General features: G+C 37.0%; 1 protein-coding gene across 2 annotated transcripts in view; it reads left to right on the top strand.

Annotated features, from left to right (window-relative positions):
* Positions 1-14,282, top strand: part of LOC103177346 (SPARC (osteonectin), cwcv and kazal like domains proteoglycan 3) — a 236,502-nt gene that overhangs the window by 150,171 nt on the left and 72,049 nt on the right. For both annotated transcript variants that reach the window (XM_042337572.1, XM_042337576.1), the window contains one exon: positions 9,764-9,890. In XM_042337572.1, the coding sequence (XP_042193506.1) occupies positions 9,764-9,890 (127 nt within the window). The remainder of the gene's footprint in view (positions 1-9,763; positions 9,891-14,282) is intronic.

Raw genomic sequence — 14,282 nt, forward strand, 5'->3', positions numbered from 1 at the left:
GTAGAAAGCTACATCAGTATACTGCCTGAGAAAAGTAAAGATTAATAACCATCCCAAAAGTCTGCTTTATTTTTTCTTACACATGTAATCTCTGCGATCTCCTTCAATCCAACTGACCAGGCAGCTATCTTCGCTCAGTGAGAACCAGCTTGCTTCATGTCTCCTACTTTGTCCACCCCACCACCAGTGGGTGAGCTTTCAGTCATTATGCCCCTACTCTCTGGAACTTCATCGGAGTCCCCCGTCTCACTCACTCCCTTCACTCTTTCAAAACATGTCTCAAAAATTCTTGTAGTATTGATGATTGAAAACATTAGGTTTGTAACACTCTCATAATTTGTAGGAAATAAATGCTGTATGTATTCAGACAGATAAACGAATTGCAGAACCATACTTTATTTTGCTGTTTTATAAGAATAGAGTTGTATGTAACTTTTTTCTCAGTCTAGTTAGGTAGAGTGTAGGAGAAGGCACAAGAATCACTTGGTGTTGTCATGGTTCAGACCAAGTTTTCCAAAGTTTTATTAATAAATCAAACGTGGTAGGTTTTAACTTTTGATATATGAAAGGTATATTTATTATGCTAATCTGGATAGGGTTTTGAATGCATATGCTAATTAAGCATAATTTGTATCTTGGGTTAATTACAAAGCAGCCTTCCTTTGTAAATTTGAATTTTTTTAAACTGGAAGTTTACACTTTTATGTTAAAGATTAAATCAAATCCAAATACAAATTAGGTATGTTACAAAATTGTTTCTCCTTCATAATGTATTTACTAAAAATACCTGAGACACAAGTAAATAAATGGAATACAAAAACAGTTAAGTTTATCAGGCCATTTATATTTGATGATTCATATTTTAAGCAAATCTCGCTTAATTCTTTTCTTCCTGTCTGATGCTAAGAGAATGAAATGACGGTGCCACCGAAATAGCAGAACAAGAGGACACAGGCTCTAAAGTGCAATTTTAGGGCAGATATTAGGAAGTATTTGTTTACCCAAAGGGTAATTAATGACTGGAACAAGTTACCAGGAAGGATGGTTGAGGACAGGACAATGGATTTAGTTATAAAAACAGATTGATGCAGCGATGAGAAGATGGTAGAATGGGTATTCTGGAAGGATGAGATTGAAAAGAGCGACTGGCCTTCGTCATCCGATCCAATCTTGTGATTTTGTGAGATTGGCTTCAGGGCTCAGCACTTGGAAAAAAATAGCTAGCTCAGCAGAAATTAATTTGATAGGAAGCATTCAGCTTTCACACTACGAGTAAGTGTGGCTGCAGATGTGGCAACAATAAGCGGAATATCTAACTGCAGCCCTTTCTCATTGTAACAGATGTTCAGGACACCAAATGAGCCGCATTTGAGTTAATTGAGTATTTTATGTATATTTATGCATAGTTTTTTTTCAAATATATGTTTCACAGTATTACTGTTGTAATAGTTAATCAACTACAACAATAACAAATTCACATTGGAGGATGTCCAAAGTCTCATAAATATGAACACTGATTAAATAATCTTGCTGATGTTTTTGACGAGATTTGGCCCTCTTTTTGAGGTGGTTCTCTTGAAACTACATAGAATTAACAAGGCTTTTCCTGAAAACCTTTTGCTGTATTTTGATATTTATTTGGAAATCGGTTTAACAAACAAGCTCAGAGGATTACTATTAAGTATTTTAATTGTATTATTTAATCATTTATTTAAAAAGAAACTTACATATATTTACACAGAACGTTATAGCACACAAACAGATCATACCACAAAGTGTGGTGACTATGTATTATGTGGGTGAAGTGTGGCAGCCAATTGCCCACAGCATTGTCCCACAAACAGTCATGGATTCAGTAACCACATTTTTTTGGAGGGATTATACGAGTCATTCATTCCATTTCTAATTCATTTTGTGTAAGAATAGCAAAAATTATCCCAAATACGAATTTGGTCTATATTCAGAAAAACAGTGAATTTGGGTCCAGCACTTCATGTTTATTTGAAATATTTTTTTCAGAATGCCATTACTTTAGAATATTGTGGGGACATTTCACAGCTCATGCCCGTTGAATGCCTCCACATTTAGCAGACTGCTTCCAGTGGCTGTCAGGGAAGGGCTGCTGGGAGTGGGTGAATTAATATTTAATTTAAGAAATGTCATTTGACCTTCCTATGTAGCTAGTGATTCGGTTAAGCTATCTGTCAGTTGTGGAGGAATGAGGAAAGGAATATATTTGAGGTTTGCCGATTTACTGTATCCATGTTATCTAGTGATCACAGGAGGCTTGTGTTGTCAGCTGGATGCGAGATTGAATTGAATCTGGAATGTATTTGCCAAAAAATCCTCTACCTAATTTTTATAAATTAGTAATTTATTTTTTGGATCACAATGGATTTTTTTCTGATATAATCTCTATTTCTCTAGAAACAGATGGCCCGCTAATTTTTGAAACATATTTGATTAATCCTGATTTGTTTTACATGATTGTTAATAGTGAAACATTTTATTAAATATCTTCTCCATGCTGTTGCAATCATAGAAAGCAAAATGATGAAGTTTTGCAAACTACTTTTCTCCAATAGTTTAACGTGGTGACAATGCTGTTTTAAATGGACAACCTGATTCAGTTGGCTCAAGCTCCATGACATGATTTTGAGGTGATAGTCTAGGCCAATGGCTCATGGGTCAAAAGCGACCCGTGCGAGCATCAAGAAATGACCCGCCGAACATTCGAACTATTATAAGTATGTCTGTACTAAATAAATTTTGTTTCCAGTAGCTACAATATTTAGGGCATGGCCATAAATTGAGAAATATTCAATCAAGGAAAATGTATTTGGTTTAGGCTGACACTCCAGTGCAGTGCTGCTTTGTCAGAGGTACAGTCCTTTAGCTAAGATGGTAAACCAAGATCCCATCTGCCTGTTCAGGTGGACATAAAAGATCCTGTGGGACTATTCAAAAAAAGAAGGGAGTTTCTCCTGGTGTACTGAGCAACAGTCCCCCAGATAAAAAAGTGATCATTCACTTCATGGCCTTTTGTGCAATATTACTGCATGCAAATTAGTTGAAATGTTTGCCGAGAAATACACGACACACTTTGCAGGAAACTGTGAATCATTTGAGATGCTTTAGTGTGATAACCCACTATATTAAATATAAGGATTATATTTGTCCCTTGAAAAATCGTAATCTTTGCTACGGAAATAACTGAGCACATTAACCCTCTTCCTCTTCTGAAGAATTTTTTGAGAGGAAATAGTGGCTTTGATATGTTCATTTATTTTCTGGAATTAACTAACTCAAAGAAGACATTCTAGACATCCTAGACAGAAAGAGTCAGTGAATGACCCTATGCACATATTTGTGTAGTAATCTGAAGCTCTCATGAATCGACCTGAACACCTTTAATTGAAAGTCATTAGATTATAATGAATGTGAATCCTGGAAAATTGTTTTCTAACCTTCTCTCTTTGACCATGCTAGTGGTTGCTGAGCCAAGTTTAATATCCTTGAGAAAGAGTCAGAGAGGGAAAAAGACTGGCACTATTTGAGGTCTTGACAGCCATAGAAAAAACTCCAAATTGCCAGTGTTTTAGAATTAGGAAAACATTATCTCTGTTACATTGCAGTCCTGTTTATAGCATGCTTTTTGTAGCACAAATTTGGTTATAGCTGCTGTAGTCTTTGCCCCAATTACTGTGCAAGAGTGAGGGCAGGCTGTTCGATTCCTGCAGGTCAACCAGCTCTTGCTGCAGAATGCCGACTTTCAGGTAATTTGGCCATCACAGATGTCGTTTCTCATTTGTTGGGACGTTCTCCCAACGTGAAAGGTGCTATACAAATGTAATCTTGTTGTTGTTGTTGTTGTTGCTGCTGCATTTGTTTGTGCGTTTGTTAAGCACAGTGATGGGTTTCCGCGTGTGCCAGACCCCCCAGCTGACCAAATAAAAGGACGTCTCAAAGTGATTGAGACAATTATTAGCAAATGCTTATTCGTAAATATTTTGCAGTCAAGGAAGAGTCGCTAATATGAATGTACTATTTTAATCTTGATATGATTACGGAGATAGATGATAAAGCAAAATCGCGCTTAAAGGTTAAGCTGCTGACAGACTGAGCTGTGAAGTGCTCCAGCAACAGAATGCGATGGCCGGCTCAGAGCGTTGTGAGGTCGTATCCTGATCTATTTATAGGAAACGACTGAATTACAGACGATCAATGTATCATTAATCTAAAGTGTCCACTATGTGCACAAGGTTCCGGTGATCTATGCACATCAGAAAGTTGTTGGATCCATTCATGTGGCCACGGGAACATCTCCAGTGACACTGTTTGTTTAAGTTAGTTCCACTGTGTGGCCCCATAGCATAAAGGACAGTCTCCCATTGGAGTCACTATCACCAGATATCTCAAGCCACAGGAGGGGCTTGAATTCTCATTGATCAGTTCACTGCAATTATTCACTTATAATAGTCCTTGATCTCATTTTCCTGCAAATTTTACTTTGTCATAACTCCTCTGACACAGATTCATTTGTAGCCCCTTATCCCATCTATTATAGGCTTTCAGTATTTCAAATTTGATTACATGGCATATCTCAGCTTTGTTTGTGACCTTCTCTAATGCATGGTGTTTCTCTCCTTAAATTCATATTTCAGGGTAAATGCATTATCAGTGCTTCCCAGTTTATTTTACTCAGTGTATTTTGACTGTACATAACAGCAGGACTTGATGACTCAGGCTGTGATCATTCCCAGAGATGCATGGAGCCCTCAACCTATGTTTGATAGAAATAAGGTCTTTTGTTTAGCATCAGAAGTTCAACAAATACATGACAAATTTAAGTGATGGGTCACTCATAGTGGTGATCTTCCCCCTTATAACTGCCTCTGAGCCATTACGTTAGATCTCCAACAAGGGCACTCAAGACACAGGAGATTGGCGGATTGCTTTTAATAATAATAATAATAATAATCCTTGCATTTGATATAGCGCTTTTCATGTCGGGCGGACGTCCCAAAGCGCTTCACACAGCACACTGTAAAGTGAATTGACTGTATATTTGTGGGCGAACGCGGCAGCCAATTGCGCACAGCAATGTCCCACAAACAGTCATAGATTGAAAATAACCAATTTATTATTGTTTTTGGTTTTGGAGGGATTATTATTAGGCGTGTGGAGTAAGGAAACTTGCCCAAGGTTTCGACCTCTGCTTGGAATTGAACTCAGGTCTCTCGCTTGCAAAGCGAGTGCTCTAACCACTGAGCTACAGGACTCCACTTTTCCAGGGATAATAATCCTTAAAAAAATACAATAATAATTTGGTCACTAAATCCACAACTGTTTGACCCGGGAGAGAGTGCTACTTGTTTTTTGCTTCAGCCATCATTTTGATTGGCCATTCTGTGCTCTAAAAATCCTCTGATGTAAAATGGATCTCCACACCTCTCCCTTTATAATTTTTTAGTAATGATCTTAATTGATGTCCTCCTGTTACCAATTCACCGATCATCAGAAATAATTTCTTCCCATTTCCCTTTTCAAAATCCCTTTTATAATTTTGAACGAATCTATCAGGTCTCCTGGCAACAGTCTCTATTGCAGTGAAAACAGTTCCAATTTCTCCCGTCCTCTATTCTGGAGGTGTGTAGCATAATAACTGATAACATCAGTGCTGCCTTTTAAAAGTGGTTTCTTTATTTTCAGTTGTGCTTTGGTTGACAGGTTTAGCATTGAAAAGCCTTCCTGTGTGTTCAGTAAAATTACAATCTATCATGAACTGAACCTTATTATAGCCCCAAACCCATTGTGAAAGTCAGGGAATGATATACATTCTATTAAGTTCTCCGATTTATCTATGTTTTATCCAATTTGCTGACTACCTCTCTGACAATAATATTCAATTAAAGTAGAATCATAAAAAAAATTGGAAGGCTGAATACAAATGATGGGGTCAACAGAGTTTATTTAATGCCTTCTCACTGCAATGACAGAGTATGTTAGGACAAATATGTTTCTGTCTCTTTCTGCAGTTCAACATAGTTCATTCAGTTGAAAGTAATTGAAGGAAAACTTATTTTGGTGGCACTGTAAAAAAAATTAAAGAATATGTTGCACTGAAATGGAATTGCTTCATAGACTACACCAATGGCTTGCTGATGTTTTCTGGTAAAAGGAAATGGTAAAAACAAAATGTCTACATAGCAGCTATGAGGCGACTTTCTCTTTCTCTTGCAGTGATGTATTATCAAATGCCTTGAAATGGCAGGTCATACTTTTGTAGTACAATTACATATAGGATTTTTGCCAATGAGTTATTGTTAACCTCTTTTCTTCAGTAATGTACAACAACTGAAAATACAAAGGTCATTCATCACTTCTTCAGCTTCTTCCTGAACTGAAAAAAACCCTCAAGTATTACTACAATTCTGAAGAATTGTATTTAGTAGTTTGGGATAACACCTGAACTATACTAAGTCTTTCAGTGGGGTGAAAATTGTAAACTGAGATGTGTTAATTAATAACAATGTCAGTTATTAGATTGTTGGCAAATCTGCTCAGTTGTTAATTAAAGAGCTGTTTTGTACATCCCAGTTTTACTGTCTTTTTTTTAGTTAAGCTTGTGCTGAGCTTGCTGCAGACTATGACTGAAAGTATGACTGTTGTTTGGCATGGTTAGTAGCACTCTCATGCTTTAGTCAGAAGGTCGTGTTTTGAGGCTCCACTTCAGGATGTTTGGGTCATAATCTAAACTGACACTCCAGGGAAGTGCTGTTTTGTCACAGGTGCTGTCATTCAGATAAGATAATAATTCAAAGTCCCATCTGATTGTTCCGATGGATGTTAAAGTTAAATTTATTAACCATTTATTAACGATTCCATGACACTATTGAAAGTGAAGGAAGTTTCTCCTGTTGTCCTAGTCAACAATTCTCCAGATAAAAATTGTACTTTGAGACGTTTGCATGATGTGATAAAGCGCTATATCAAATGCAAGGATTGTTGTTATATGATTATTTCTGTTTGATTGCCTGTTAAATGTAAAATATCCAAACTAAGTGAGGAATTTGAAACATTTGATTTGAAATAAATGCACATAGTATGGATGATTTGGATCAAAGTTCTCTTGCATTACATTATTTGAAGTCTACTTTGAAAGTGTTTTTTACCTGAATTTAGTTTTTGAGCCTGACTGGGAAGGGAAGTCCCTGCTGTGAAATAAAAGGGGATTGTCACAGTGTATTATCTTCCCAAAGGGAGAAGTAGCAGATAGTTAAACAAAAATGCAGTAACAGTGGAGAGGTTGCTACAGGACTTTAAAAGTGGGAAACTATACAAGGTTTGAAATATTGAAGGCAATTGGCAATGAGCATGGTGGTGGGCAAAGAGATATCATCAGGCAGGAATCAAGAGGTTCTGTTCTGCATCAGTGTAAATGTGTGTAGTGGAGAGGGAATGCCAGAGACTTGAGGAACAAAAGCGTTCTGAACATTCAGTGTAATCAGTAAAAATGAGCAAATGGTCACTTGTAGGGGAGTGTGCAGTAGGGTAAAACCCAGAATAGTTTTTCATTCCTCAGTAGTGCAGTGTTCCGATCATAGGCGAGGAATGTAATTTTTTGTTTCAGAAGCAGGATTTGAACCTGAGGTTGCAATACAGTATTTGTGTAATCTGAGGTAGTGCTGTTGTGGGCGGCCACATTTCAATTGAATGAATGGGAAACAATGAAGAAAATGGCAGTTACTGGCACATGCCTTTGGACAAGCATCCAAAACTCTTGGCTGAAGACTATGAATTCAGAACCATTGATGTTGAGTATGGCTTATAAGGATTACTGCCATTTAAAATTGCATTACTGGTTTCAGAGGAGCTGATGTTTGGTGCTCCCAGTTCATGATCAGGTCTTTGTTGTGTGCTGCACATTTTTCCTTTTTTCCTTGATGACTTTCCTTTGTAGAAACCTGAGCAGAGTGCTTTCAGCCTTTGTGAATGGTACTTTGTAAGTGAAAGTTGTTGAATATAAATTAAGAAACATTTAAGGACTTTGAAGTTGCTCATAGCTTAATCCAAGAGTGTAAGAAACATTTATAGCTTCTGTGTCTGAAGCCAATCTGAGATCTCTGCCGGCTGTCATTGTTGCCAATTGCTGAGCTCAGTATTTTAATGGCAATATCTCATGTATTTTAGTGCAAGTACTGAAAAGCTCATCTCCATGGGCAGCATGCAGCATTTTAATGACAACCATCAGTGTTTGGGGTTTGCATCAGACCAAACAGTCATGCCAAAGTCAGTTTTCAATATGATATTATATCACAGTTTCATCCCCATGTAGATCAACAGCATATCAAATATCAAATAAACACAAGTATTTAGATGGAATCTTGGTTTTCTGTTCTTGTGAGCAGCATTCAAGAGGCCGGTCAGTCTGCGCCAGAAATAAACCTCACGAACAGTAACTCACATTATAACAGGCGATTCACATTATAAGTGAGTCACGCTCTCGAGGGGGGCTTTCTAATAGGGTCGCCCCAGAATGAACAAGTACCAATTAGAGAAAAATGTTTTTACTACCGGGAATTAAATAAAGTTATATCATAGCACTTTGAAAAAAGTACATTTTACAAATAATGTGTATGAGAAGTGCCAAAGATTAGACGTTAGAGAAAATGTCTGTGAATCCATGTCATAATAGGGCTGAAGTAAAATTCCATCGAGGGCATTTGTTACCAATATTTACCAAAAAGGAGTATGACATTTCACTACTAATGCCTACGCCATAGACATTGTCAGAAGTACTATCGTATATAGCGTATCTCAGACAGTGTTCCCTACATCGAGCTCGAGCAGTCTGTGGATGTGCATTAAAATATTAAACACTTAAAAATGTATTTAATATCAGAAACATTAAATGATGCAATTTGAAGTCATGTTTCTAATCCAGTTTGTTCAGCATGGATTAATTATTCTTGTTTTGTCATCAGGGACAATGTCTCTTGATGTTAATACTCCAGTTGATGTAAATAAAGATGTATAATAAGAAACGTAAATGCTAAACAAGTGACATTGGTCATAAAGTAATGAGAAATTGTACTTAGTGTCAAAGATGTCCTGTAATAACTGACCTCTAGCGTCCCACAGAAGTTGTACATGCCATTTCATTTCTCAGCTAAGAGGCAAAAGGAAAATGCCAGAATGATGCTTTGGGCTATGGAGGAGCCATTTCATTATTTATACATTTGAATATAAAAGATTAATATTAATCACAGCTTGTCTTAGTCAAAATTCAGATGTGTTTCCCCCATGAAACAAAATGCCTTGTTTAATCTATTCAGGGAATGAACAAAATACATTTGCAGGCAATTGAAATTCCAGAAGTTATTTGTATTAGTTTGCTTATTTTAAAAAAAGGAAGATTTGAAGACATGGCTTGTTTTCAGTCTAAGCTTCAACAAAGTGATATTTGTTTTACAGTAACTCATCTAGAGTAAGATGTGAAACAAAACATGAAAAAGTATTATATTAATTTGTCAAAATCCATTAAACAAAAAGTATCCATATGTTGCACTTTTCTAAAAGTATATTTATTATATATACACTTGATGGGTTAGTCCATGAAATTCATTATTCATGAATCTAATCTCATAATCACTGAATCATTCACTTGATTTGGTCATTCTTCTCTGTAATATTACAAACCTGGGAAAAGGATTGTGGGGATAATATCACAATTTGTGTTGTTTTCCTTGTCACTGTTTAGTATGAAAGAAACCAGCCTTTCCCACAAGCAGCGGAAAGGAGGATCCAATTCAGCAAATTGCAAGCCCTGCCCGGTGGTTCATCCTACTCTTGTATGTGGAACTGATGGCCACACATACTCTTCTCTGGTAAGGATGTGCTGATGAGAAAAAAAGAAGATTTTTGAGTTCTTCTGAGAATTGTTTTCACTAACCTTTATAATTTTTGATTGTAGATTTAATATGTATAGTATTATTAATGAAGGCAAAACTGAAGTTATACTCTGGAACTGACAAGGTTGGGGGAAAAAAATCACACTCAGAGTAGTTAGGATATGCATTGCCCTGCCAAGAGCAAAATCTATATTGGCCTGCAAGAGGCAATTGGACAAATTCCTTAAAAAGAGTAACCTACAAGGGTGTGGGGAAAGGTCAGATAAGTGGAACTGAAAGGATTGCTCTTGAAGGAGCTGGCACAAATACTTTTGTGCCATAAATTTCTATGGTTCTATGGTTGCCCTAAGAAAATCAGAGCACCATATTAATTTACATCATGATTGCACAATTTCCCACTCATCGGTTCCAGACAAGCATTAAAGATGGAACCACCATGTTTTCCTGGTCATGCTTTCAACCTGGACCCAGTTGTAATGTTGGAGAAGCTGGAAATAAAGTTAAGCATTTTTTATTCATAAACATTTACATTAGTTTGTTTTTTTCTTGGGTTTTATCACATACTGACCACCAACATCAGCAATATGTTTCTTAAAAACAGATCATTGGTGAGAATGAATGAGAGACCCACTTCTCCATTAATTTATTCTGGAGTCCAATATTATTGCCTTCTAGTTCCTCACCCAGGTGACCATTCTTCACTTTTTAGCCTGGACAGTGAGCTCTGTGTTAAACTGATTGAGAAAAGGGCAATCTTTTTGTCAAACCTTTAAAATGTTAATGAGACATACGGTGATTCATCTTCTAAGATGCTGTATGACCAGTGACAATTAGACACCCATTATAGCATGAATTTTGACAACTAGATAGATGTGACTGTTCAGAAATATAATAATTCTAAGCAATTAATGTCAATCAGACCGCCCTTCTGGAATTGGTTTATTGGTCACAATTTTGTTTTGTTTCTGCTATACAAATGTAATCTTATGTTGTTGTTGTTGATGTTCTATATACACACTAAATTACAAAAAGAAGCTTTCAAAAGGCATTTGTCTCCATTTGAGAAATGAAGGCTGAAGATAAGTTTTCCATTATTGGTTTACTGAAGAAATTATTTCATTTATTTTAGCAACCTCAATTATCTGGCCACTAATTTAAGAACTGGACCTTTTATAGCGAACTTGATCCTTTCAAGAAATTAACTCTAAGGGTGCAAAAGACAATAGAAACTCCTATCTGTTGCACCAACCTTTTTTGCTCATCATTATTACTTATTTTTTCTGAAAAAACAACAGTATTACAATAATGAAGCCACTCAAATTTCAGGATAGCTTTACTATTATAACATCTATCAATCACAGCACACAATATTAAATAAAAATGCAACATTGAAAGTAAACTACTTTAAAAACGTTACCTCTCGCTTCTATTTCCTCTCATATTATCTTTGTCCTTTTTAATATTTTTGCCATTTTCTAACCTATTCTAATCTTTTCCACTTGTTTTTTTTACCTCAAACCTTGGACTTATTTTTCTTTCATCCGCTGTCTGTTTTGAAAGGTGGTAAGAACTATTTTTAAAAGTGATCTTTATTTTTTTGAGAAGTTCAAAACCACCTTGGAAAGACATTCAATGAAAACCTAAAACACTTAAGAAAATGGCAGGCCCATTATTAGATGGAACTCTTGTCAATTTCAGCAATAAGATTAAGATATAAGAGGGGTGAAGTCTTGAACAAGCATAGTCAACCGTGAATCTGATGCCCTATCATGCAGAAAAATATACTCATTCACAGTGGCACTAATAGTTAAGATACCAATATGATATATTTTCATTGCTAAATATGCTGTAATGAAAGATTATGGTTGCATGTCCATATAATATTTGAGACTATGATCAGTAAATGCTGCCCAGCTCATTCGACAATGAAGCAATTTTGTGTGAAACAAAACCACTATACATTTCAATCTCATATAACATGATTTTAACTGAGTAGTAGCTATCTTCAGGCCAGAGAAAATGTAGATGAGTGCAAGCTGCAAAATGAAGCATTGCAAAGAATTGCTTTCAATATTGATCAGCTTCCATTTATTGATTCTAAAAACTTGACCATGCAGTAGATTTGTCTGAAGGGTGTGGTAGCACTGAAGTTAATATCTTTGAGCCCAAACTAAGAACAGTGCTAATCACTGATTAGTTCCTTTGGGTTCAACTAGGATGGTTTACAATCTGCTTTGGATTTTTTAAAATACATATTTAAACACTTCAAGATGCTACACTGTGTGAGGGGCTCTATATACATGCATGTATATATGCTAAAAGTTAAGGAAGTGTTAGAAAATTTCCATTGTACTTTAGAAAACTTTGAAGTTTTTCTGCTTCTTGATCACGGTCTAAACTAGAACAGCCAAAATGGAAGAAAGATGAAGTTGATTCAATGTTATAAATTATAAATAACAAGGGTTTGGGAAGTTTGAGGGTTTTTTTTAATAAACAAATGATACAGTTCCTTCCATCTTACAAATGGCCATGAGTCATTATCGTAAACAAAATCATAAAGACGTATTTTCTGGGTACTGATTTAATGTAGCTGTCCAGTTGCTAGTTGTAGCCTCTTTTCCAGTCTCATTATGCTCATCTGTTCCCCTTGGTAAACTTGGGCTTGCTGCACGTTGCCCTCCCCACCCCACCCCACTCTGTCATACCATCTGTAGCTGAATATAAGGACATACGATCATAAGAATTTGCTTGGCAAAAGAAGACCAAGGTCTATCCAGTTCGCTTTCCACAATTCTGGCGATCGTATCCAGAGATATAACAAGAACATAAGAATTTGCTAGGACCTTCAACCTCTGCTGAACTTCCTCCTTTATCCACTCTGTATCACCCCACTCTTTATCTTCAAAACCACCTAAAACCCTATCTTTTTGATTGTGCCTAAGGTCACCTCCCTCCTCCTCCTTCCCCCTCCCTTTCCCCCTTCCCAGCTAGGTGTACAGCAAAATCTCTCTAAAGTCCTCTGAGGGGTTACTCTCTATGTGAAGGGTGCTATATAAATACAAGCTTTTATTGTGTAGATGAACAATGAGCTTGATCTCTTCCAGCCTAGTGGGAAAGGCTTAAAGTATGGCATGTCCATCAACTCCTGGATGTCAGGCAAAATGTTGATAAGTAACCTTGCAGCAATAGTGTATGGTCTGAGCAGTATTGATTGGCAAAGCTGTATTGTCTGTTAATAACATTCCCCACTAGGTAACATTGTTCCATTTTAAACAGCACTTTCTTAGTGGCCAAACATGAATATTCAACAGTATCCTGTTTTGTGAGGTGTCTCATTCACAATAAGCTTTCCGATCAGATTTCTTTGCTGCAATGACATTGAAATATAGACAGTCTTCCACATTTGAACTGTAGCACATTTTCTATTTGATTCCTCTTCACGGTGGTGATATAGCAATATACTACCCGAGGAATGATTTCAAGATGATCATGTAGGACAGTTACAAAATAATCGGGTAGACAGTAGAAGTGGACAAGGTACTGGATGTGGTAAGGCAGTGTTATGGGCAACGTAGTGGATGTGGGCAAGGCAGTGGATGTACCAGTGATGTACTGGACATGTGGTGAGGCACTGAATGTGATTTTACACTGTAAATTTAATATGAAATGATGCTTACCCAACTGGTTTTATACAGTTGGTGCAAAATAACTAATTGTTTAATAGTGATGCCTCTGGTAAGTTGTGCAGTTCCTTTGTGTGAGGCCATCCAGGGAAGTGCCCAAGGTCATCAGGGTCCTCCTGCTTTCAGCTGCATGCAGTTTCTGAAGAATATTCACGGATCCCACAAGGTACTTTCTCTATAGAATAGCTGTGCCTAGATAAGATTAGCCAAGCACATTCTGACTTCCACTGCAGTGAATGACTGCACTCACACGAGGGTCTGCAACCAAGGATTTCCATGATCAGATCGCTTACTTTTAACCCAGAAGCAGACATCAGCCCACTCACAAAGAGCTTATAACCACCATCTGACCAGATCTTCCACTGAGAGCTCATCCCTTCCAGAAAAATCTTTAGCATTCGACCCATTGGCAACACAGGAGCCAGGATTGCAGATATTTCTGAAAAATTCCTTTTGGTTTGCGAGTTTGCAGATCCACCAATGTGTCGAGTCTAGCCTTGCCAGCTAGCCCCTTAAACCAAGGGCAGGGGTGCACAGTTTTTAAGAAAGGCTGTATCTAACACTTGTGTTCCCTGAATAGAGTTGGTGAATAGGGACCAAGTCATTTAATTGAGCAGCAAATTTACCCTTTCACCATAATTCCATTCCCCCACCCCGCCCCACCCCAGATGTAAGCATTAACTTG

Source organism: Callorhinchus milii, unplaced genomic scaffold (assembly GCF_018977255.1).
Source record: "Callorhinchus milii isolate IMCB2004 unplaced genomic scaffold, IMCB_Cmil_1.0 Scaffold1, whole genome shotgun sequence".
Lineage (NCBI taxonomy): Eukaryota > Metazoa > Chordata > Chondrichthyes > Chimaeriformes > Callorhinchidae > Callorhinchus > Callorhinchus milii.